Below are 27,259 nucleotides of genomic sequence, written 5' to 3'. Positions count from 1 at the left end.
CGATGCACCTGGTCCATGCTCCCAGTTTTTAGTGGAGTCCGAGTTGCTCATTTGCTTTTGTTACTTTGTATGTATAATTTTAGTGACTTTTTGTTCTTTGTTGTGTATGTCTGTTTTCCATGTCTGGTCTTTGTCCCTGGATTACATTCTTTTGATTACCGCTATAACCTTGGTTCCCTTGATTACTTTTTGTATAAATAAAGTCCCACAACTCAAAAACGGAAAATCAGAAACTCATTATAAATTGCTTTTAAAATTTTAAAACTTCATGAAAATGGGTGCACCCAATACTGATTAACAGTCTAAAAAATGTGAAATACCTCCCTTAATAAGAACAAATTTACACACTCTGAATTGTAAAATCCGAAATATACAAAAATTGAAAGAGGTCGTACATCAACATGAATAATGAATTCACAGAAGTTTAAAAAAAAACATTACTACAAGGGTTATTGAGTTATTCGCCTGACAACATTAAATAACCCCATTTTTTTACGAATGAAGTCCCATAACTCAAAAACAAAAACGTGGTAATTTATAAAAATTGAAAGGGAGCTCACATTAAACACAAAACATGGTGGGAGCATTCTTGAGTTACCATTGCGAAGTGTGGACGACGTACGGACATCGGTATACCATTACACAGACAGACGGGGGTATGAAAATAAAACAAATGTTCATGTGATAAATATCATTGAATGTTATAAAAATATAAAGTTTCCTTTGGTACTTTTATCGGCAAAGAAAGTTTCTTTTCAGAGGCACAGAAATCAAAGATGCAATAACAAGATTATTCTGCAGGCATACTCTTGCTCTTTAATTTAACACTGAAAGATCAGACCATTAAAAATCATATACATTTAGAATATGTCATGGGAAACAAGATGATAAAATGTCAACGTAAAGATCGGCTTAAAATGGTATATAACAAGAAATTTACAGAATGTGAAACTTAGAAGAAATGAACAATGTACCATGCCGACAAAACTTATCAGGAGATATATTTCTCCTAGAAAACAATTACAATTTACTAATTTTATTGCCACATTTCATCCAAGGTTACTTGATACCATTTCAAAGGCTGTCTTCGTTGAAATGTAGTTAAAACATTGAAGTAAAGATATTGATTTAATGTCGAAAACGAAAGTTTTCTTATAAAACGTACTGCCTGAAGACATTATCATCTCTTTTATATGCTTAATGTCTTGACTGATATTTTGCCAATGAATCTAACGACAGATATACGATTTTGTTTATGTAGCATTTTCACGATTTTAATTAAATGATACATGATTGTGCTAATAAAGAAATAAAAGTCAATCTAAGTTGCTTATGTAAACTTGGTTCGGTCGATAGTTGTGGCGCACTGAAGATGTAGGGGTTACAAATTAATCAAAGATTTACAACGCAAAACAATTACAGTTGCAAATAACGTTAGGACGATTGTTTGAAAAGTCACTGGTCAGAACAATGGAGTACTCATATAAATCTTTAACAAAAACGCTAATTTATTTTTTAGATAATCAAATTTATTTTCAAATCTCAAAAGGATAACTAAGTTACATGAACTATGCAGTACAAATTATAGAAACATAGCAAATATCAGATATGCCTTCCTCTTTTATGAAAAATTACCAATTGACAATAAATTGTTATAACCAGGAAGCATGTGAAAATACAATAAGTAAAGTAAAGGCATTACCACATTGTATGGATGATAATTTATTTAACAAGGTTAACAACGTCAACCTCTCACTCATTAAATAAACATATGAAGATAGCACACATGATTCCTATGTTTCTGTACAAACTAAAAACAGTCCATTCATCTCTGCATGTCTAAAAAATAAATGTAAATATTCACAAATATCCATACTTTTTTTTAAGTTATTTAATTTAATTATTTAAAATCTTCATACAAGTATTACCAAAACGCTTTAAATTCGAAATTATATATACACCTAACATGCTTTATTGTTATGCAATGAAGAAAAGACGTTCATATTAATTTCATATGATTGACATGTTCCGATATGAGTCCTAAGTGTATATCATACCTAATAAAAGGAACATCTTGCAAATAAATACCTGCATTTAATGAATCTATTGTATGGAGAATTGTTAATGAGAAACCAGTTGTCTGTAAATGTATGACAAATGCATATATAAGAGTAATAAAGGGAACCAAGATTATACTGGTAATTAAAAGAATGTAATCCGGGGAAAAAGACCAGACATGGAAAACAGACGTACACAACAAAGAACATAAAGTAATTAAAAAGTAATCAAGGGAACCAAGGTTATAGCGGTAATCAAAAGAATGTAATCAAGGGACAAATACCAGACATGGAAAACAGACATACACAACAAAGAACATAAAGTAACTAAAATCATACATACAAAGTAACTAAAGTAAATGAGCAACTCGGACTCCACTAAAAACTGGGAGCATGGACCAGGTGCACCGGTAGGGTAAGCGTCCTCTGCTTTTCTAGAAACACCCGCCGAGTTGCTCATAAAAAGTCAAGTCCGGGGTAGACAAACAAGGGAAGGAAAACTATGACCCGTTGAATAAATCAGTTTTCATGGTGCTGATGGATACACCATAACGATCCACGAGTTCATGACAACAGCCATAAAACTTCTGTAGTGATGACTTCAATCTTGTAGCAACATAACCCTGTTCCAGAAGCCTATTTGTTAGAGTTCCAGCGCGATACAAAAAGTCTGTGTAGTTTCAGCAAGCTCTGGCATAACGGAAGAGTTGTGATACGAACACTCCATACGCAGGAGCCGAAGTGATGTTGCCACAGATGAAAGGAAAGTTGACAATTCTGAATGAAAAGTCATGACGTTTGTCGTAAAGTTTGGTCAATAGTTTTCCTTTACCATCGATTTCTAAGTGTAGGTCAAGATATGAGGCTGACTTCACAGTTTCTGTAATATCCTTTATCTCAAGTTCTTTTGGGTAGATGCGATGTATCAAATCCCCGAAATTAGGATTGCTTAAAGATAATACGTCATCTATATAGCGGAAACTGAGATTGAAGGATCTAGCCAAACGATATTCTTTCTTTCTGATCAGATCAGCTATAAAGTCAGCCTTATAAGTGTGAAGGAATAAGTCAGCAAGTAAAGGAGCACAATTTGTTCCCATTGGAATGCCAACCGTTTGTTGAAAAACACTTCCATCACACTGGACAAATATGTTGTCAGTTAAAAATTCCAGCATTTTGTAAACATCTTCCTCTGTATATTTGGAAGATGATTTGGAATTATTTCTTACAAAATATGAGGAATCTCTACCAAGAACTATATATTTGTATCTAGGTGTACCATCTTATCTTTTTTAGAAAAACAACGATGTATAATGTTTTTAAGTCGGGATTTTAACTGAGTATGGGGAGTAGAAGTATACAGTGTTGAAAAATCATAGGTTTTAATGCTATTATATTCAGATAATAGTCTTGAACTGATTGTCTCCAAAAGATCTTTCGAATTTTTCAGGATCCACATTGAATTAATACTACTACGGGAGTAACAAGTGTTGTGGTAGGACTGTAGACCCTCTTTGATAGTTATGAGTACAGAAGTTAAAAGTTTTGAAAGAGGTTTGGTGGTACATTTTGCAGATCCAACTATGAAATGTTGTTAGTATGAATTCTTGTGAAGTTTAGGAATCCAGTACATAGACGGTAAATCACAATCATCGTCCTTGGTAGAGAGACCAAAAGAGGATAGCACAGATATATGGTTTTCTACAATCTCTTCTTTGGAGAGAGTGGTAGCAGTGTAGGTCTTATTACTGCTATTATTTTCTACGTCTACCTCTGATAATAAACATTGAATATAAAACGTTTTGCAGACAAAAACAATGTTGTTTTGGGCTTTGTCTGCTGGTACGACAACATATTTTTCATGTATAGTAGACAATTATACAAACAAAGTAACACAAGCAAATGAGCAACTATGACTCCACTATAAACTGAGAGCATGGACCAGGTGCACCGGTAGGGTAAGCGTCCTCTGCTTTTCTAGAAACACCCGCCGAGTTGCTCATAAAAAGTCAAGTCCAGGGTAGTCAAAAGAGGAAAGGAAAACTATGAGACGTTGAACAAATCAGTTTTCATAACGCAGATGGATACACCGTAACGATGCACTAGTTCATGATGACGATCATAAAACTTTTGTAGTGATGACTTCAATCTTGTAGCAACATAACACTGTTCCATAAGCCTATTTGATAGAATTCTAGCCCGATATAAAAAGTCTGCGTAGTTTCGGCAAGCTCGGGCATAACATATACCCTTCTTCATTATAGGTTTTTGAAGATTGGTAGTTCTAATTGAAACATCGTGCAAACGCCAGCCCACCGGACATCCCCTTAAGAAATGCACCTTTATCATAACCAACCTTACGTTTGATTATCAACCAACAGGTTTCAAAAACTTTCAGGTAGTACTACTACAATCGATGCTTCAACTTCCTATAAAGTTTATTTAAGCAGATGAAGAGAAGTTGCACTTACAACATATATGGATGGACGAATAAACAAACCTGTCTTTCATAAATCCAAAATTTGTCTGAAGTTGGGGGTATAATAGAACAAAAATGCTGGGTTCCACTTGTCACCAACTTAGAATGACGCGCGTTGTTCCTTTACCAAAAGCGCCACATACTGGCTCATGTCATGTTCGTTATTACGCGGTAGAAGACATTTACGAACAAAATAAGTTTGTTATCAAAATATATATTGATACATCGCAGTAGTAAATTTTTTTAAGATATAAATTGATATTAAGTTTGCATGGCCTTGTCCCAAAGCTCAAATTAAGAATAATACATAATGCCAACGTAACGTAGGTTAGCTTTCAAATAAAGTATAAGCTAAAATTTGAAACTCAATTCACATAAGTGAATGCAATGATATCATGTCTAGAAGACACGTTTAAAATCACTGTTTTCTTTTTAATTTATGAACTATAAGTTTAGGAAAACAAAGTAATCTGGAAAAAGTAGATCCAAGAAAATCCTTTAGTTTTTCTTCTTGGGTGTTAAAGTTGTAATATGTACAAAAATCAATCTAACACTAGATTGCTTGCAAAATACAATCTTTTTTTAATATTCTTTACAAATTACCTACTTTTTATAGTGTTAACACAATATCGTTATTTTAGGTTACTTTATGTTCTTTGATGTGTGTGTTTGTTGTCCATGTCTGGTCTTTGTCCCTGGATTACATTCTTTTGATTATCACTATAATCTTGATTCCCTTGATTACTCTTTATAGTGTTAACAAAAAAAAAAAAACTTACTCTTTATATTGTTGACATAATTTCTAAAGTGTTTTCAAAATACCATCTTTCTATAGCTTTTACAAAATATCATCTTCTGAATGTGTTAACAAAATATTTATTTCATATTCTGAACTGCATACCTACTTTTTTAAGTGTTAATATATTTTTTTTTTTTTACTTTTTATTATATTTACATACTACAGAATTACCTTGTGTTTAGCCATCTTTTGGCTGCGTAGTTTTCTTATGATGACGATATAGTAGAGCATTGGATTCTATTCGAAATTAGACACCTAACTAATTATTGGCTAGAATGGTCCATACCAACCTAGAACATAACTAATTATTTGTTAGAATGGTCCATACCAACCTAGAACATAAGTAATTATTGGCTAGAATGGTCCATACCAACTAGAACATAGAGTGTAAATTGTCGTCCATATTAACTTAATACATTTTGTGTAAATACTAATTTGATTTTTTATGTTGCCGTTTAAATTTATATCATTACCTGCATATATTATAGACAGAGTAGTTTGTTTGGAGAAAATGGGCGTTTTTTGTTAATACTTAAAACTTTGATATTTTATTTTTTAAAGAATAGTCTTTGTTAATAAAATAAAAATAAATTCTCCTACGATAATTTTCTCAAGTAGCATTTATGTTAAATACATCTACAATGCCCTTTGTATGTGCAAAGTTTGTATTCTATTGAAAATTGTCCTTGGTTACAGATTTATTTACTATTGGTAATACTAATGTTACGCCAAAGCTTGTATAAATACCTTAAAATGAAGTCTTTATTAATTTTCTAGACGACGAAAAACTATGAACAGGCACAACAACAGATAATATAAGCCTGATGTAGGAATGGAAGCGTTGTTTTTTCCTTCGTGTAATTTACCTCGTTGCACTTCAGGAAAATTTGTAACATCAGCTACAGTGCCTGAAAATATACAGCTACTTGTGACTGCTTCACTTTAAATAATACACATGTTATTTAAGTTATGTAAACGCAGGTATCATATTTGGTTAATATTTTTGTTTTAAAAGAATAAGACGCGTTATTTATAAAATACTTTAAAAGAATATTTCGTTATTACTTTCCTTCCTCTATGAATGTCATGAACCAAAAACAGTGTTGGAAATTTGAACGATAAATAAGGAGATAAAGCGACATATGTTTTCATATGTTTTTAAAAAGTACGAAAAACATAGCAATAATCTTTAGATACGAAGACATAAACCCATTCATATTAATTTCATATGATTTACATGTTCCAATATGAGTCCTAAGTGTAATAAAAAGAGCATCTTTCAAATCTGTATAGATAATGCAAATGTATCTTAAAATTGCAAATTGTATAATGTAAGACATTTTTATCTTTTCATTATTTTAAAAGAATGTTTGAAAGTAGAATAACAAATGACATAACTATAAACACTATAACCATTTATCAAAAACCTATTTAAAGAAGATATACACAGCGGGAAAATAGTCATTTTAGTGTAATTGAATTTTTAGCTTTTTGCAATTAACATGAAATAAAAATGACCGATATTAAATTTTCTTTAAAAAAAACCCAAAAGAATGCATATCTGATAAGTGTGGATTACAAAGAGTAATCAAGGGAACCAAGGTTATAGCGGGACAAATGTATATACATGTACAATGTCTTTAACTGCTCGAGCAATGCAGTTTTCTTTTTTTCTTTTTTAATCGATTTAAAACCTTACAAAATAAAACAAAAACATTAGGACGAAATCAGATGACCTATAATTTTATCAAATTGAAATTCGCAAGTAAAGTCATTCAACATCATCACTAAAAATCTGATGTAATATTTGGGCAAGAAATATTTGGTTCGTTCACGGTCATTTGTACAACGTGTGATCAATCTTGATATTATATTCAGTTCTTTTTTCTAAATATTGAAATGTTATAACCTTGTTGTTATTATTTTTGGAATTGTTTGTTCATTCTATGATTTGCAGTAAGGTTGTCAGACAACACTTACCACGTTTACTTTGCTTTGCATCAACTGTAAAAGAAAAAGACGACGTTAACATTTGACTTTTTTTATTCAATAAACAATCATAACTTCATTTTGTACTCAAATAAAAAAGTAATCAAGGGTACAAAGATTACATGAAGGAAAATCATTACAATCGTAAACAATGGCTTCTTATGTGTTATACAACAAAGATAATAAAAAAATTGTTAGAATCAGTCAAAATATATATACATATCCATATTAAGTAAATTAATTTTTATTTCTATCTTTTAATTTTGTTTTACATTTATTTAAACAACTACCTTAATAGCTGTACATTTATTTTATACTCAAACGATACTGATAGTAATATTAACCACAGAAGAAAACAATACTATTGACGCTCAGTAGAAAAACGAAGAGATATGGTGAAATACAAGAAATGCACCATGAACCCTAATGAAAATGACAAAGAACTACAGAGATCACAAAAATGTCTTCAATTTGAGTAAACACACTTTCAAGTAAGTTCTAAAAGGCCCCACAACAAAAGTAATAAAAACGGTAACGAAGCGATGACACTCCTTCATAATAAACTAAAAAGCCAAATAACGACACGGAGACACATTAATGACCAACATTTCAAACACTATTGACTTTGGGGCGGAATCATAGCAAATCAAACAAAGAGAAATTTATGCGGTTGAATATCTTTCCAATCATGTAATTGTTTTCTTCTGCGTTTTACAATTTTAATGTAATTAATTGAATGACAATTTGAGTATTATACATGTACGTTTTAAACAGTCAATACCATTTCTGTTTAAACAGCTTATTGAATGGTTCACTTATTGTGTCGAGCAAGATAAAAGGCAACCCCTAACGACCAAAAAGTGGTTTAATATGATTTGTGTGATATATAATGTTCCTGTACATTTTAGACACTAAATCGTTAAAAACAAAAGTAGTTTTAACCATTTAATTTAACAAATTGGATGTAGATATTAAGCTTACAACAAACCAGTAACTATCATTACTTACGCATTAATGAGTCAACAGCTAAAACGTGTTTGGCCATTTTTAATCTTGTTTGTACAACAGCTTGGCACAAATAATTGCCAGCATGCATTGCATTTACTTTTGTGATATCCAATTCACTAAATAGTGAGAAAACATCGGATCTCTGATAAGTTACAATTCTTATGTTCTTGTTGCCGTCTATAGTGGAACCATTCAGATACCATTTGATATGTTTTGGAGTACTCCTGAAACCGGAGACATTACACGTCAATTTGACATGTTGGCCTCTTTGGCTTTGTCTTGGTCCAGTAATATTAATATCTGAAGTAAACAAATTGATATGTCTGCATCACTGTTGCTCTCCATACCTTTATATTCACTTGTGTTGTTAGTTACCTGTTTTAATTAGTTCTCCTCTCTTGTTTTTTTTTGATAAATGCTGTCCTCGATACTCTACTGGGTGTATTATATAAGAAAATCTTAGCTGTAAAACATTTCTAAAGGGATTTTGTAAAGTATTCTGGCAAAAAGAACAGCAAAATGATAAGTATAGTTTTTTTTTCTGAACGAAAAAAATCCAAGTCAAATAAAAATGCAAATTGAAATGATTTAATTTGAATCATGGGGAGTATCTTCTGTTATCACATCAAGTCATTTAAGTCCATCTTATTACATTTTGACCAGCAGAAGAGGAATATATTTGACAAAAAATACAAAAGGCTTGAGCATAGGCTTTTCGCAAAATTAATTCCTTTATTCAACATGAATTTCCATTGGTGATTTTGAAAGTCTACTTCCGAATTTTCTCATTGTTCGATTCTTGTGTGTTCTCTTTCGGCTTTTAATATTAAGGTAGTATTCCCCTAAACTACATTCAACATATCTTATGTTGCAACTACTTTGAAGTCACATATTATCCTGATATGCTAGAACTGTTTTGCAACAAATTTCGGGTCACCATATTTTCTAGTCAAAAGTGTAAATTGATTTTCAAATATATGGATTATATAAGGAAGTAGCCATATTCATTTTACGAACTTACACTGTCTATCATGGCCAGGCTCATCTACAGTACAATAAATTACAAAATTAAGAAACTTTCCTGAAATATTCACAACATTTTAAACTTTATATTTAAAGTTAAACTTAAATTTGCATTGAGTCATTTTGAATATAGAAGAGGGAGTAACAAGTAATGGTTTATTCGTAGTAACTTCGATGGTGAAATGCTACAGCGATATACTTACTTTCTCTGGTTATAAGCTGATACACCAAAGAATAGAACAAAAAAGTTTTGATATTTTCGTTTCCTTTTTTATTGCCAGCTGCAAATGATTAACCTGTGTCGTTTGTTTATTATAAATTATTTAATAGAATTACACCATGACAATAATTGTCCTTTGGACTATGTGAGTAATGGCTACCAGATGTTAACTAACGTTAAGTTCCGTTGTTTTACTGTCTCTCGTCAATATCATATAGATACTTACCAATCACATTTAGATGTACATATCTTTTGACGTCATCTTTTGTACTAATTTGACACTCGTAAAATCCAGCATGACTCGGTTGTACATTCTCTATTATAAGATTCCACTCATCTTTATAAGGAATATGTTTAATACTGTACTCTTTGTCGCTAATATAAACAAACTTGCCGATGGTCAAAGGAGAGAGGTGGTCCTCTTTCTTCCAAATTACCTAATAGATCAAACTAAATCATTATAATATGTTTATGCTAATATTGAATTTAATAGTAATTGTGGATGCCATGGACATATAATATATATATAATGAATTTTAAAAAGAACAACTTTACTTCTAATGGAGACTATTATTTACAAATAAATGGCTACCAAAATGGCTCCGTCTTATGCCAATATTTTCATGGGAAAATTTGAAAAAGAACTACTTGAATCCTCTATAGAAAAAACCTCTGTCCTGGAATAGGTTTATTGACGACGTGAATATGAAGTGGACACATGAAAAAGAAGAACTAAACAATTTTATCGCACGTGCCAACAATCAACATCCTTCATTTAAGTTCACTCACGAAACATCTGTAAATAACATTTCATTTCTCGATACCTAAAGCACCTTATCGGGGGAAGAGCTCTCCACGGACCTATACTTTAAACCAACTGACAATCATCAATATCTTATGCCTAAGAGCTGTTATCCATCTCACCTGACTAAGAGTATACCATTTAGTCAAGCTCTTAGGCTAAGGCGCATTTGTTCAAATGACAAATCTTTAAAAAAAAACGTCTAGGTCAACTGAAGAACAATTTAAGAAGAAGGGAATATAGATACAAGACCATAAAAGAAAGGTTGAAAAAAATTCACAATATCACAAGACGTAGTCTGTTACAGTACAAGGCAAAGAAAAAATGTAAAAGAACCCATTGTGTTCTAACATATCACCCCTGCCTTAAAAACAGCCATAATACCATTCGTGAGCACTGGGCCTCTATCGAGAGAAACTCAACATTATCCAAAGTTTTTCCCGAAACACCTATGATTGCTTTCAGACAGCAAGACAGTCTGCGTAGTCTGCTTGTGAGGGCTGAAATATCTAAGCCCAACTTGACTCCAGGCGAGAGTCGCTCCTGTGGTGTCAAAAGGTGCAAATGTTGCAACCAAATGCACCATTCGTCATCATCCACCAGCACAGTCACAAATATTTTGTAACGTGCACTGCAAGAGTGCTAATGTAATATATTTGCTCCACTGTCCCATCTGTGGCCTTCAATATGTTGGTGAATCTAAACAGCCTTTTCACAAGCGGTTGAACGGACACAGGAGCGACCTAACAAAAAAAGCCTTTACTCCCAGTGAGTCAACACTTCAGATTACCAAACCACTGCCTCAATGATTTCCACAAAATGAAAATCTTCATCGTGGAACAAAACACGGTCTGGAGCGATCTACAGAGGGTGAAGCGGGAGGGATTTTGGATTAAAGAACTCCGTGTTTTACACCCACACGGAATTAACAAAAAAATATTAAGTTTTTTTCTATTTTGTAGTTTCTTACTACAGTGTTTATAAATATTTTTGTTTTGCAGTTGAGTGTTCATGATCAACACACAACATGTGTCTATAACACAATGTTTAAGATCTCCGTTAACTGTCATTAAAATTGTTTACGTCACAGGTATTTACCTGCTTAGGTAGTGAGTTGGGTTCACAGACCATTTACTTTCATACACACTCAGTTTATTTAAGGCACTGATATTATCAATACCCAATTCTTGTTTCGGGGATTTGATACATCGCATCTACCCCAAAGAACGTAAGGTAAAGGCTATACAGACATAGTGAAGTTGTGAAGTTAGCCTTAACCTACACATAGAGATAGATGGTTAAGGAAAACTACTGACCAAGCTATGCGACAAACGCGATGAATTTTCATATTTTCATTCCATATTGTCAACTTTCCTTCCACAGAAAAATGACCTTGATTAACTCACCAAGGGTTGCCATGACGTAAATATTTAAGTGTGAACGGGATATATGTGTTTCATAACATGAAATGTAAAAAAAAATACGAAAATCTTTGTTCAAAAATAAGATAAATCGACAAAAGTACCCGTCAAATGACATTGGAATAACAATTTTTCATAAAAAAAAAAGTTCAAGAAAGCAAGAAAAAACTCCAGAAACAGGCTCAAAATAAAATATCTGTGAACGGAAATGTACATTTAGTACGACCGTCCACTCAGCTGGGTAATGGTTACTACAAAGTTTCAATAAATTACTCTAATAAGAATTGCAGGATATACCAAAGGATATCATGGTTACAAACTATGTGGTCGGAATCCCAAGGAATATTACAAAGGTCCTTTGATAATAAGCCAAGGTCTGAAAATATTATACCACATCTTTGCTCGAATTTTACTGTTCCGTTTTTTTGGCGCTCTATATGATCCGAATATTTATGTTTTACTCTTTTTATATAAGCTAACTTAAAACAAAGTAAAAAAAAATCACCTTTTCATATGTAAAGACAATTTTTCGAACATGCTTTTGTTCCTTAATCAAGGAAACCAAGGTTATAGGGTAATTAAAATAATGTAATCCAGGGATAAAGACCAGACATGGAAAACAGACATACACAACAAAGAACACAAAGTAACTAAAATAATACATACAAAGTAACAAAAGCAAATGAGCAATAATTCAGTATGCAAAGATTATTTTCAATTTTTTTGACCAAGTTATGTGAAAAAAATTGGGGGCAATTTACACTTTATTAACCATGAAGTGTACATGTAAATTCCATGTAAACATGTAAAATCTGCAAGATAGACACTGAACCAAACACATGGTACCAGGCTTTGTCATGACTTTTCTATGTTGGTTCTATTTATTTTATGACTTTACCAACTTTTCATATCTCGTACTATAATGTTAATATGGTATTCTGTTCTACTAAACAACAAACCAATTGATGATAATAAAGTGTATTATTTTTGGCTACGTTCTTTAAAGTGAACGGTGGCAAAACTTCAAAAGAAATAAAAAAAATAATATACCTTTAGTGTAGTGTTGGAATTGGTAAGGAACCACTTAACTCTGAATTGTCCTGTAATTTTGATACAACCGAACAAATTTGATAACAATCTGATCCTGAATAAAAACACGGTTACTGTTCAATAAATTGTGAACTTAATAAGAAAAAATCAAAAGTGAGAACATTATGTAAATTCATTAAAAGAAACGGAAAAGAAAACTGATGGTACAGTCTCATAATGTCATCAGATGACGGACTGGATGGTTCAGTTTTATAACGACACCAGAAAACGGAGATCGGAAGTGATTGTACAGTTCCATAACGACCCCAGAAGACGGACTGGTAGTGATGGCACATTTTCATGGCCACCTCTTGGAAACACTGACATTGGCTAGACTATATTTAGAATCATAATGATAAAAAGTGTCTTTAATATACCAAACATAGAAATACTAGAATAAGGCTTCCAAGTGTCATAAACAAATTATATGGATATAAATATTTGTGTTTGATAATGATAAACTTTTCAGTCGCACGTACGAATACACAAAAAGATTGGGAATGACTGGAACAGAGAAAGCATGTGTTATTGGGAAATAGAATTTTTCTGTGACCTGCATGATAATTATGCTTCCATACGTTTCTTTTATTCATTGTGACAGTAGAATAATGAGCCGTCTGAACTTCATCCGCTGTAGATTAGTTTTCCTGTCAACATTACTGACCGGGGATGGTAACGGTATTACAGGACACAAATGTTAACGTTACAAAGCAGCTAGGTGATCAATAGCATGCAGTCCCGTGCAAAAAAAATGTCATTCTTTTATAAGAATTGCTGTTCAATATAATTCCATTAAAACAGAATAGAGTAGTGTTTGGTTTATTTGTTGTCTTTAGACTTCGAAGCATTAGGATACATTTATATTTTTTTGTGAAATGACAATTTTGGCACTTGTCTAAGAACATTAGTTCTGAATTTATGGAAAATATCATTTGACATCATCTTTGGTACAACTGTTGTGGAATTTATATATCAATTAGGATGACGGCAGTGTCATTAAGTCATTTCCATTCTTATCATTATGTCTTTGAAAGGGTTATGACATTGTCATCTCTGCTTTTCATGTTACTTAAACAAAGAATGTTTATAACAATTACATGCTTTTACAACACAACTGGATTCCATCTTAAAAACGTGAAAAGAATCTTTGTGGGTGTCACAAGGTATAATTATTAGCTTGAAAGCTGGTTTCGGTTGACCTGAAGGTGTTATTCTAATTACATGCAATGAACTATGGGAGAAAGCTGGCAACGTAACATAGAAGTTACAAAATATGTTTGAAATAACGAAAAGAAAATTCTTTGTTACACTATGCTAACTTTCACGTATTCATAGTTCATTTCTTTTTCTTTGTAGATGAAATGGTAACACATTTATTTCCCTTTTAAAGCATCACTTTAATCCATAAGATACGAGATAGACACCAACAATATGCTATTAGTTTTCAGAGTTGGTTCAACAAGTAAGATGCAACATATATTTCAGTAAAGCAATATGTCAACGTATTATGTATACATTTTAATTATAGCGATATATCTTAGTGTCAAAAGGTAAGCTTTATCCACTAGGTGTGTCTTCTTTTATTCCACCCAAAAACTTTAAAAAACGTTTAAAAAACTCAATTGACTATAAACCAATATATTTATTCCTTTCCGTTCATGTAATTGTAGCTCATTAACATGAACAATGTGTGAGCCATAGCATTTTTCTTTAAACTTCGATACAAGAATTTCTGTTTGTAGTCTTTTGAAAGATGTCACAGTATATAAAAACCAGCAAGCCATAATACAGTCATTTCGACAACAAAAACGAAGTTCAGTTGCTGCCTCAATTTGAATGTCTACGATCACTTGTAATAACTGTTCAATTATTATTATAATTTTTTTTGGTGGTGTATTGATGTGTCAGGGACAAGTTGTAACCCACATATAAGACATATGTACTTTTTTTTACAGTTATTCAAACGAGAGAATTATCCAACGTACATGCAAGTCAAATCGATCTAACGTGAATATAATGACAGTGTATATGTACATGTATCTCACTAAAAGAACTCGCTTTATAGGTTTCTTTAGGCCCCCAAATTTTTTGTTAATGTTATCCTACCTACCCTAGCACATTTTATTGGTATTTTTGTTATAAAAAGCCGCTGAACAGTCATTTTAGTTGAGCACTAATGTCTATATAAAATAATTATAAAAATAAAATTATTTTACCTACCTACCTACCCTTTTTTATCCAAAGTTACCTTAAACAGACATATTAATTTCTTGGCTTTATGACATATAAATTATTTGATATTTACCCTGCTTGGACCAAGGTGACTGACAGAACATCGTAATGTTGCTGTTTCTCCTGTGTAGTAAGTAACATTAATAGGCGTTCCGTTGAATATTGGATTAAATGTCGACATTGAGGCCACATGCCAACCTACAAAACACAACAAAGACAAGTTTCAAAAAATTACAATAGAAAACAAAACATATAAATGTATAATCAGATTAAAACATCAATATTTATAAAATGAAACAAAAGCAAGCCCGTCAACCAGCATGAAATTGTCAACCTTAAGAATTATATGCTATTGTGTATTAATGCCCTTAGTTACAATCCTGTCATATGAATTGTTTCAGACCGTGCTATTAAGACAGATGGATATCAATCGTTCGTCACAGGTCCTTTGTGAAAGTAACTCCAATTAGCCAGAATATTATATTTCATTGAAATTTTGAAGTTGGTAGGATTCCCTTTTTCAATTATAATATAAAACCGTCATTTTGATACAAACATGTTTATAAAGTTGTGGATCTTTAGACTGTTTCGATATACTGTTGACACTGATCTAGTACTCGGGGTCACGCGTTCAATTATACATATATCCAGTTTGACATTACCGTACGTTCATCGGACGCTTTCATTCTACTACCCTACAACCTAATAAGCTACTGCGAAGAGAACTTAACCTACTCAAGACTACAGGTCAGATATAGAGGAAATCAAAGACGGTTAGTTTTGTGACACGAACGGATGCGGTTTCTGTGAAAAAAAGGATACCTTATTTGAGGAACACACTGAAGTCAACCCTTGTAAATATACAAATTACTTAGTCTAACATTTATCCATTTGTTGATAGGCGACTAATAGATAAAAGATAACGACTCTTTGCATCTCCATTGATATCATCAAAAACGAGCTTTTATGTGAGAAAGAGGTGTTGCATTGTAGCGATTGTTTTTATTCTATCTGGTAAATTTACGAATTACCTTTGAACATAATTATGATTGCAACTTAACTTTAACACACACACACACACACACACACACACACACACACACACACACACAAATATGGAATCGTATATGTGTCATGCACCACTTTGTGAGTTATTTCTACGTTTTACGAATTAAAATACTCAAAAACCCAGATAAGAAAATGCTCGTTGGTGTCTCAAAACGCAATGTTACTTATTAAACATAGCACAAATGATTGTTTTACACTTCATGCGATATTTAACTTAATCGGATTAATGAACACACAACAAGCAAATAATAAATTGGGTTACGCGATCGTAACAAGTAACTCGAGTTTAATATCATATGAAATGTAATTTTTTAAAGCAAATTCATTCCGTGTATTCAACGAGCATTTTCTTATCTGGTTTGAAATATTGTATTTCAAGACATCAACGAGCAAATTGTTGAGTTGCAAGGCAGCAACCCGTTTATTTAACTCGTAAAACATGGAAATTACTCACAAAGACATGGCACGTATACGCTTCCTTACACAGACACAACATAGCTACTTCTAAATGGTTTTCGAAAGAAACGCTTTAAGTTGTTTCTTTTGGTTTTAAAATTGAGTTTTGAAAATTTAAGTATTTAGTGCAAGTGTAGTACTAAAATCACCAAGTCTTTTTGAAAAAATAGGTCAGCTACTTTCATTTATACATAAGTTTATCATGGCTTACTTAATGCGAGAATTAAAAAAGACTTCCTAGGTTACAATAATAGATCTAAGTTGGAGAACAGATCGAGTTTCCTATTTTTACGGAAGATGAGTTTTATTCTGCATAACGATTTTGGTAACTTTGATATTTTTATTTGTAAGAGAACCGACTGCTGAACGATGGGAGATTAGATCATTCGGACTTAATTGAGGCTTGCTTAAGTGATACTAGCGGTTGATTAAGTTGTTTAGCCATAACTACGATGTCTAAATTATAACTCTTGATCAACTAATCATTAAACTTGTAATGCCGATATAGCTACTTAACTGTCACAAGCTACCACGTGCAATCGATTCTGATGTCGGAGCAGTAATTAATTCTAGGCCTCGGATAAAAAGTCGAAGGTTATTTTCACCCACGTTCTGGTGTAATACAGAATATGGTGCTTTTGGCGAAAAAAAAATGAAACAATGTTTCTCCTATATAACAAATTGATTGTTCAGTCAGAAAGGATTTGGGTTTAAGATACTAGTACGGTGATAAATATAAATTAATCGATACAATAATGAACATGGTTGTAATCTAATCAAAAACACATTTTCCATACATGTATGCGACACGATGAAAGGGAGCTCATAAATAATAAATCATGAATATATATATATATTTACAGAACACAATTTAATTAAAGGACAAAGTCATCAATTCATCATGCTTTGACAACTATAACAAAAGGTAAAGCTTTATGCTGTAGAATATACCTCAAAGCGCTCAATCCGTCAGGGAAACGTTATCAAACATGATTCAACACATCAAATTAGACTATTCAATGTAGTAGTCCAAATCATGTTACTGCACAGGTAAAAAATAATATGTGTTCATTTCTCAGGCTGTTTACACACAGCAATACAACAAAATATTGTACAGCTATCCACATGTGTTAGCGTAGCAGTGGTCATGCAGTCATAATTTTGAATTTTAATATGTTAATTGTTTTAACGTGGTAACGCGCTAATTACGCTGTATCATAAAAGCCAACAAATTTGTATTGCAACAAACTGTAAACAACTAACTTTAATGGAAGTGGGAGGTTATATTCTGCGCCATAAAACCTGGTTTAACCAAAGATTTCAAACGGAAAATGCATGTACCAAGTCATGTGCATTGCCGTTGTTTCCCATTTCGATTGCCATTTGGTATATGGACTTTCCTTCTTTGGACTATGCACGGAGTTTTGTATTTCAGCGCAGTATTTTTGTTATCATCTTTCATTTAGAATTACGACTTTAGTGCAATATTTACTTACATGTTATGAAAACAAATTTGCCATAGTAGATGCACACCAGGCCAATATTGTACTTACAAACAATTGCTTTTTCTAATCAAACATGCTCACAGAGTGGTCGCAAGGAGATAAATCTTTTTGAGGAGGAAAAGATATGCATGTATGTACATACACAAACAGGGTAGCTTTAGAAGTGTATTTATTGTCTAAATATAGTGGTTAAAGTAACGTGTCAATTTTAAGAGCACTTCTTTTCTACTAAAATAGGTCGGACGTTACCAAACGATGATCCGGTAAGAGTAATAGGACGTTATATAACAAGACTACACGAAGTATAACAACCACCTAATCCGACAATTTGTTTTTAATTTTGAACAACCTAGTAATTGTGTCTAAATATTTCACGTATGAGTTTCCAACTATTACAAATATGCAACACGACTATTGTATTAATGGTTTATATAAACAATAGTTTTTTTGTTATGTCCTTGTTTATTTTCCGCAAAAAATAAAATATTGAAAAAAATCGAGAACCATGATCTCTATTTTCATTTCAAATATCGATGTTGGTTCAATCCAAAATACAAATATATAGGTATGGTGAATATTTCAAAGAGACAACAACCATACCAGGATGAAAACGTCAGCAAGCCAGACCATTTTGTATCGTCCCACCTTGAAGGTGATGCATTATTCGTTACATGTAGTGCGTTTCTAATCTTTTCCGTCGAAGGAAGCCTTTAGAAAAAGTAGTGTTCGAAATAATTATTACATATGATACTGAGGGAGAATTTTGAGTAATACAAATACATGCACATATATACAGAAACCTGAAAAATAATCAGCATGTTTCTCAAGTTCAGATTTTGTTCGTGTTTATACATGTATTTAAGTGTTTTGGTTTCAAAAGCCAGTTAACCCTTTATGTACTTTTGTACATGTATAAATCAGTTCATTAACTATTTACACACAATAACATGTACATTGAGTCATAATGCGATAGTTTTCTATAAACGAAAAATGGTAAGTAAACTTTAAGTGTTATAAAAGATTCTATATGGAGCTCCTCGGGAATGTACTTATATGTACACTGTATTCCTCAATGTCATGTGTTCTGCCACAAAATGTCGAAAAGTTCATATACATGGCACATGCGTACGTGTATGGAACATACATTCCTAAAAGATATGTAAAAGGAAGGTCCTATTTAACCTAGGACCCCAAATTTTTCCTCCAGCAAAATGTGAAGAAATATGGACCATATTCAACTTGTGTTCTTATTAAAATGCAATTTGAAGAATCTACCTACCTCCTGGACTGCTTAATGAGCATTTTTCCATTGAAAAAATATTTAACAATTTGAAAAAAAGTCGATTTCAAAACCGCTTTTGAAAACCCAAAAACCAAACCAAAAGTTTTTACCTGTGATTTTGAAAAAAAAAATATATAATTAAACAGTCTGCCGATTGTCTTTCAGAAAAAAAAAGAAAAATCGCAAAATGGATTAGGCCGTGGACTAAGTTTATTATATGCTTAGTTTTGCATATTTGGTTTTCATTGTATTTTGAGCTTGGTGTCACTATGACTTATTTTATTTCAAATAGTTTAGATAAAAATAAATCCCCACCTACCTACCCTACAGAAATTTTAGAATGGTGATCGGAAACGTAACATTATTTTTCAGCCTTGGAGATTTCTTATCAATTAATTGGCATACACCACTAAGTTGACTTACCGATCTGTCTTAGATGCACTGGAAAGTGTCGATTTTATCCCAAAAAGTATTTTTCTAGGTCAAAGAAAAAGCAAATGCTGTAGGCTGTACAATATATAGCATACATACACTATCACAAATTGGATCACTAGGTCACGGATCAACATTAAATCACGTGATAATGCATTTAATGAATTTAATGAATGAACGTGGTTACATTACAACTAATTTCCCCGAATACACCATGACCCACATTCACTGGTATGTGTCTGGGACTGAGCAAATGCTTCGATGCTTAAACCGTCCGAGAGACACCCCAAATGATAGCCAAGGGCGTTAAGAAACCCCTCAGTCCTTCATGTATTACAAGTTCCACATATGAGTGCAAACCGGGCCCATCAGTATTAAGTGTATATGTTAGAACGAAAACGAAAATTAAACCAAGTATAGGAACAGTCAGCTGATGGTCAGCGTCACTCATATCGTGCAAACGATAGGCTTGTCCTGTTTTACGAAAAATATTTGGGGATTTTTTGTGGTTTATATCCCCAAAGACAGTCAAATTATCTGCTAGAAGCAACGATGTTCTAGCTTTATAAAGTACGAAATGAAGAGTGTAGCGTGCTTTGAGTAGAATATTACCGTACAACAAAGGGTGAGAGATACCCGCACGTATTAATCCTTTACAAGTACATCTGTATTTGAGAATGAGTTACTAGTATCGGTTAAAATATTCTGAATGTTTTACGAGCTTGTGATATCTAAAATTATGGCATGTAACCATCATATAATTGTGACAAAGGGACGTCACCGGGAAATGAAAAATCACCCTATTTATCGTAAATTTAAGTGTTAAGTTTACCATTATCAATATGTATCCATGCAATTGTATTCATTCATGTTGTTATATCGCAGAGTTAAAAATATGAATTCGATGAAAAGTTATGACTAGTATTAAAACCAATGTTCGAAACAAAATATCTTCTCTTCTTTAACATAACCAATTAAATCAGACAGCTTTAACAGAAAATTTCACTGAATAATGAAGGTCAACATTGAATGTTTGACAACAAATGAGTGTTACAATGTATTAATACCCCCTCCTTTCAGATTAAACATTCATTTGTATTAGTAGTTGAATTTTACAAGTTTAAAAAAAAAAAAATACATTAATAAAATAAAAATGTGCATACACCGAGTGACAGAACTTGAACATATAAAGACGGAGCATCAGCGACGTCCTATATATAAATATATCATCTGCAAAAACAGGAATACCTCAAAACATTTTCTTAGGAATTGACGTCAGCATTTAGGATTTGATTGTTTGAACTTTTAACGCAGACGCACAACATGCATTATAGGAGGTCCCGCAAATTCTCGTTGGTCGAGATACATGTATCAGCGATATACAAGTAACATTATCAACAGTTCCGTAGCTTATAGGTACTGCCTAACATCATATTAGAATAAAAATATGTATGTTCAATGGAATGGATCTTGGCAATGTGCTTAATCCTAGTTACCAGAAATTGTCATGTACGTCAAGTTATCACTGTATTTGGGATCATTGTAACTGGGAATGGTGTAGGGGTTATTATAAAGGGTATATTGTAACGTGAAATTGTAATGAAGATAATTATTACCGGAAATTGTAATGACAATAATTGTTACCCGAAATATTTGTGATGGGGTGATTGACACCGACTATTGTGAAGGGAATTATTGTTACTGGAAATTAAGATGGGGATCATTGCTACTTGAAATCGTGATGATATTATTATTACCGGGAATGGTGATAGGGGCATTGTTATTTGAAATTGTGATGGTTATTGTTACTGGAAATTATGATGATGATCTGTGTTACCGGAAATTGTAAAGGAGTTATTGTTACAGGATATTGTGAAGGGATCATTAGATGTGCATCATTGTAACTGAAATTGTGATGGCATCATCTGTTCCGAAAGTTATAACGAGGATCATTTATATTAGGCAGGTGTTATCTATTAGAGGACGAAATTGAATATATAGATTTATATAAAAATCTTCTTTTCTCTATTTCCTCCTCTAGCCGCATTCTTCTAGACATCTTGATGGTTCTTGTCACTTCTTGTCGCTAATTAGTGAGACCGGTATTACTTAGTGTTCATATTGCGGACTTCAGTTTTGGCTAAAGCCAAAAGGACTATGTCGGAAACGACAAAAAAGGCATTAGAATTTAAATAATTATTGAAGACCATATGATAAGCGCTTTTCAGTGAAGAAGTTATGGAAATACCGAACTTTGAATGGGAAGCTTAGAAAGACGCGATTTTTGTCAGTGATACTGAGAACAGGCTCTCAGTGCTTCTAAGCTATGACTTAATTCGCATTAAATACCATTACGAAGGCTTCGTCCTCTATTACCAGAAATTGCGGTGGGCATTTTATTTTCAGAAAGATGTGAAGTACAGTTTGTTGTCTTTTTTCCTATTTATTAAGATGTTTGTATTATCTATCGATCTCAAGAGTTAAATCTGAATTCGGCAGAATCTTTTAGTTAATTTTATTGTTGTATTTTCCAACCACAGTCCCAGGTTGGGGAAGGATTGAGCGCTTACAAACATGATTAATCCCGCCACATACTTTGTGTCTGTCCCAAGCCAGGAACCTGTATTCCAGTGGGTGTCGTTGTTACTCGTTAGACGCTGTTTCTGTATATTAGGTTGATTTTCGTCTTTTAGAATAGTTTCAAATCACTTATTTTGGAATCTTTGACAGCCTGCTTTATAGTGTTGGATTTGAACGTCATTGAAGACCGTGTGGTGATCTGTAGAAGTTTAATTGTTCATTGCTTGACATTTGGTGGATGACTATCTCCCTGACAACCATACCACATCTCCAATTTTTATATGGTATCATTGTTTACAAAATAAGGCAATTAGCTTTTGTGCGTAAGTTTGGTTTGTTTATGCTTTTCATATAACTCAAATATAATGTTGTGATACACTTCTGGATTTCAAAAAGAGTTGATAATGTTTAAACTTTGTACATATTTGATAATTCCGTTATTTACTCATTTACTCCAATATAAGATCATTTCAAGAAAAGAGAACCATGAGTACGCCAAGCGTGACAGTAAAGCAATAGGATCCATGATAAAAAAAAGTTAGAATCAAATTTGTTAGATAAGAGAATGATTCTGTTAAAAATAGTTGTAATCTTTCTGAAAAATGAGTTCCGATCATCATTGTTCTGATGGTTTCTAACTATTTAGGTGGTATAAGATGTTGAAGGACTTTCAGTATAACATGTAATGTATCAAGTATGATACGAGATATGGAACGATAGTTTATGTTGCAATCAGATCATGTTTCCTGATTTAGACAGAAATTCAAAGAACATTCTATTGACGAAACAATCCATATCTTGCCACGAGACATTGGCCGTGTCAATTACACCTCTTTAAAGAAATAAACATTGAATGTAACATAGACACTGAGTGTTTCTAATGGCTAAATATCAGCTTTTTGCTTTAATCAAAGTCATTCCAGGAATTTTATGTCTGTTTCTCACGATTCTTGTTGATAATTATGGCTATCATTTTCCGTTTTTCGTTTTTAAGGAACAAGTTTCAGGTTATTAGTACACAAACTGTTCAGAAAATAATTTAATACAAGATGTATCTGTTACAAGAAAACACTTGTACTGTTCGTCAAAATGTTATAACGATGGTTTATTGCACAAATGTTTTAATATACTGGCCCCATCGGAACTGTACACTATTGCTTCAGAATCGAGATATTCAAAAGTATGACAAAAATGTGAAGAATGAGTGCCTGGTGAATAAGGGATCGGTAATTATACCCTTTGGCGACATTTGGGTTATTATAATAACAGCATTCTTTACATACAACTAACAACTCTCCGCCAAGTCACTAATATATATTTAGCGTTACCTGGTTTTCCTCTTATCGGTACTTAAACAACAGTTACGCTTCTTTATTTCAAGTGACAAAAAGTTTTAAATACTAACAAATGGGAAATCTGTTAATACCGTCTTCTTAAAAAATACCAACTTATGTTTTTTTTAAATAATTAAATTAAATCAGGGCGATGTAACAGATATTATGTGCAAATCAATCGGCGTCACAGGTTTTAACGTACATTACACTATTGAGTTTTACATTGCAGACATTTTGTAAGCCTATCAACAATTTGAAACTAATAAAAAAGTACACAAACAAAACTTCAATTACTTTACTTCTGGCTGGTTTGCTATTTTGTTTGTCTTTGTAAAAAAAAAAATAAATAAAAAAAAATAATAATAAAAAAAAAATAATAGAAGCAAAACTTGCTTTTTGATTTTTTCAATGCTTTAGTTCTGTTGCTGAAACAACGATCAAACACAAACAACTTATATAAATGCCATAGTTTATATTGAAGAAAAAATTCAATATTTTCTTCTTAGTATTATAGAACCAAAGTCGAGCATGATTTACAATGTAAAACCAAAGCTGAACATGATTTATATTGTAGAACCGATGTTACGATTTATATTGTAGAACCAATGTTATGATTTATATTGCATGACCGATGTTATGATTTATATTGCATGACCGATGTTATGATTTATATTGTTGAACCGATGTTATGAATAATATTGTAGAGGCATTGAATGTTCATCTACGTCTTGACTGGTAAATATTGTTACGGAAATTAAATCTGATGAGAATTCCGAATGTAGAATATTTCTTGTCTCCCATGGGCATTGTATTCATAATTCAAAATCTGATTTCTATAATCTGATCTGTCAAACGTTTCCAGATCATAAAACTGTTGTCTTATATTTCATTCTGTTTTATTCTTCAAATATTTTTCTATAAAAAAATCAAGAACATATTTTATACTACGTAGATGCTTCATTTTTAATATATAAACAACATGTAAATGGGAAAGATATAGAGACTCAACAATATACAAGGTCCTTTTTCAAAGATCGCGTTAGCGTACACCCGCTTAAACATATCACATTAATATGCCACGAAAAGAAAATACATGAAACTCTGTAACAAATTATAATTATTCAGTAGAGGTAATAATTATTGTTTGAAAGTGTTGGATTCAACCTAACAGAAAGAAATATCTTAATTTCATTTATTTGTGTTCAGTTTTATTTTTTGTTTGAACTAGTAAACGGTTGTGTGTGACAATTGTTTATTGCACCTGAAATCACTAATACACCAAGTCGATTTACAGATATAATGTATGATATAATTGCCAAAATACTTCATGGCTCTTTAGTTCTGAGGATCAATGCTGTTACATTTTTTAAGCTATGAAACACAATTACTTTATGAATGATTTAATCAAAAATGTTTCTAATCTTATATCAACATTGGTGATTTCTTAATTAATTTATTTTTAAAGTTATAAGCTTACTAAAACTAATTAAAAAGGCGAAAAATAACTTAATATAATTATCAAAATCATTAAATAGTTGTACCATTATACTTACATAGAACTAATATGAATTGAATAACAATAGCATCCTTAACTGATCCTAACACACATTGGAACCCATTCCAAATTAGTCCGAACCTTTCCATAACGACACAGATTATAAATAATTTGACAAGTGAATTCCATCTACTGCAGCTCTATAATCCATCAATGAAAGCTGCTAACAGAATTAGACAGTATATAATTATGCGTAAGTCGGACGCATGCTTATGATTTGTGTGCTGTTTATCCTACTGTGTCTAATTGCATCGTTCTCTGTGTATCATATTGACTAATTGAAGAAAGGCATGTTAATTACCTAATCCTATACAATCATCTGTACAAAGATCACTATCCCTTATTACTTTAAGCCAAATCCGTTCTGTAAAACCTGGGTTTTCATTAATTAATTACTAAATTATATTGTGAAAATTTCCTCATATATATATAAATATTGATAAGATTAAAGTGGACAAAAGTGAAAATAAATACGACAGAACGAATGAAAAAATAAACAAGTATAAAAGTTAAAAACAAAAAATAAAAACAAGATTACAATACATAACCAAACAAAAATTGCAATGATTATTTAAATATTACTTGAGTTCAGCATCTTCTATACAACGAGTGAGATGCCTCCAAAATATTCACACATTAACACTTGGATTTTAATCTTCATATACATTTGATTCTAATGCTGCTGATAGGAGGTTACTCTTTGAAATACGTATATAGCATATCGAAATTTGCATTATATATGATGTTTTTTTGTGTGTATTTTGTAACTTACAAATGAGTCGATGCCACTGTTGATGTACTTGAGGTCCCCAAGAGTATTAACAACCAAGTAGTCAGACTAGTCTGTCCCAAATTTATCAGAAATTTATTTTTTCTTTCAGATTTTAAATTATCAAAATTTGTAGTATTCAAATAACACATTTCCATTTTTTTTCTAACTCGATTCATTTGATAGGAGAAAAATGTCATAATGAAACAGACTATAGTTTTTAAATTGCGAGAATGTGCGTGACGACTCCATTAGCTACACTGCTCTATCGGATCAAATTAATACAGAAGATAAAGTAAACTTGGTCTGAAAAATACCCAATTGGTCGTTCCCTCCGCGGGATCTCAACTCGGTGGTGTTGCACGGATAGTTTACAATATGAAAATAAAAAAAGACATTGAGGTTTAGTTACTCTATGTCGTTATTATCACGGAACTATAAAGTACGGCCTAATATTTCTTAATGTCGAAATTTCGTTTTTTTTCTCTGGTTCTAATTTTTATTTTGTTCATTGACAGATACATATTATAATTTGTATATGTCTGTTTGCCCTTTTCTCTGATATAAATTTTGATTTCTCTACATCGACGAAGTTTGGATTAATACAAAAAAATATTAAGTAACTCATTAAAATCATAGACAAGCAGCTGTAAATTGTTAAGAAAACAATAACAAAGGAAAAAATGATCAGCCAAAGAAAAAGCTTTCCTTAACAATTCCTTATTGTTACTGTCATTAAACATGTAACTTTCAAACAGACATTTATTAAGTACTGGAATCTGTAAGAATGAGGCAGAAATAGAACATAATGAATTGTAATTGAAAAAAAAAATCACGAATGTGACATTGTGGGCACATAGTTTATGGTCAACTGAAGACCAATTGAAAATTCATTGGAAGTGTCAGAGGATGCAGAAATTTAGTTTATGGTCAACTGAAGACCAATTGAAAATTCATTGGAACTGTCAGAGGAATGTGAGGTCAATGTTACAATAGATTATAGGGGAAGAATTAATAATCTTATTTTGTTAATTATATTGTCGTGCACATATGGTTTATACCTCTGATTTCTGAAACATAAAAATGAAACGAACGCCATTTCTGCACGCCAGAAAACATTTTGAGTAGACTTGCGTGTTTTTTCCAATATGGTTCACCC

At 32.1% G+C, this 27,259-nt stretch overlaps 1 protein-coding gene across 2 annotated transcripts; it reads right to left on the bottom strand.

The window, feature by feature from the left end:
- Positions 1-784: 784 nt before the first annotated feature.
- On the bottom strand, positions 785-25,574 carry LOC148620550 (opioid-binding protein/cell adhesion molecule homolog). 2 transcript variants are annotated; one of them, XR_015920907.1, is made up of 9 exons: positions 25,330-25,574; positions 15,193-15,317; positions 9,802-10,012; positions 9,354-9,377; positions 8,333-8,632; positions 7,316-7,339; positions 6,083-6,243; positions 5,507-5,625; positions 785-1,839 (listed from the first exon to the last, which is right to left on the bottom strand). XR_015920907.1 is itself a non-coding variant. In XM_088574184.1 (8 exons), exons 1-7 carry the CDS (start codon positions 25,418-25,420, stop codon positions 6,101-6,103), a joined length of 918 nt encoding a protein of 305 aa, XP_088430310.1. In that variant the 5' UTR covers positions 25,421-25,557; the 3' UTR covers positions 5,620-5,667; positions 6,083-6,100. The 2 variants fall into 2 exon arrangements, 1 of the variants encoding a protein (XP_088430310.1); XM_088574184.1 differs by lacking the exon at positions 785-1,839 and having other exon boundaries at positions 5,620-5,667; positions 25,330-25,557.
- Between the last annotated feature and the right edge of the window lie 1,685 nt (positions 25,575-27,259).

The sequence above is a fragment of the Perna viridis genome, chromosome 3, assembly GCF_037379345.1.
Source record: "Perna viridis isolate PV_CMFRI_1.1 ecotype Kerala chromosome 3, ASM3737934v1, whole genome shotgun sequence".
Taxonomy (NCBI): domain Eukaryota; kingdom Metazoa; phylum Mollusca; class Bivalvia; order Mytilida; family Mytilidae; genus Perna; species Perna viridis.
The sequence above is the reverse complement of the archived record's forward strand: the minus strand, read 5'-3'. Positions and strand labels throughout refer to the sequence as shown.

Coding starts and splice junctions, on each gene's coding strand:
- LOC148620550 (XM_088574184.1), bottom strand. CDS start 25,420: ATGGAAAGGTTCGGACTAATTTGGAATGGGTTCCAATGTGTGTTAGGA. Junction 10,013..15,192: donor GTCACCTTGGTCCAAGCAGG/GTAAATATCAAA, acceptor TTGATCTATTAG/GTAATTTGGAAGAAAGAGGA. Junction 7,340..8,332: donor AGCTGTTGACTCATTAATGC/GTAAGTAATGAT, acceptor TTTCTTTTACAG/TTGATGCAAAGCAAAGTAAA.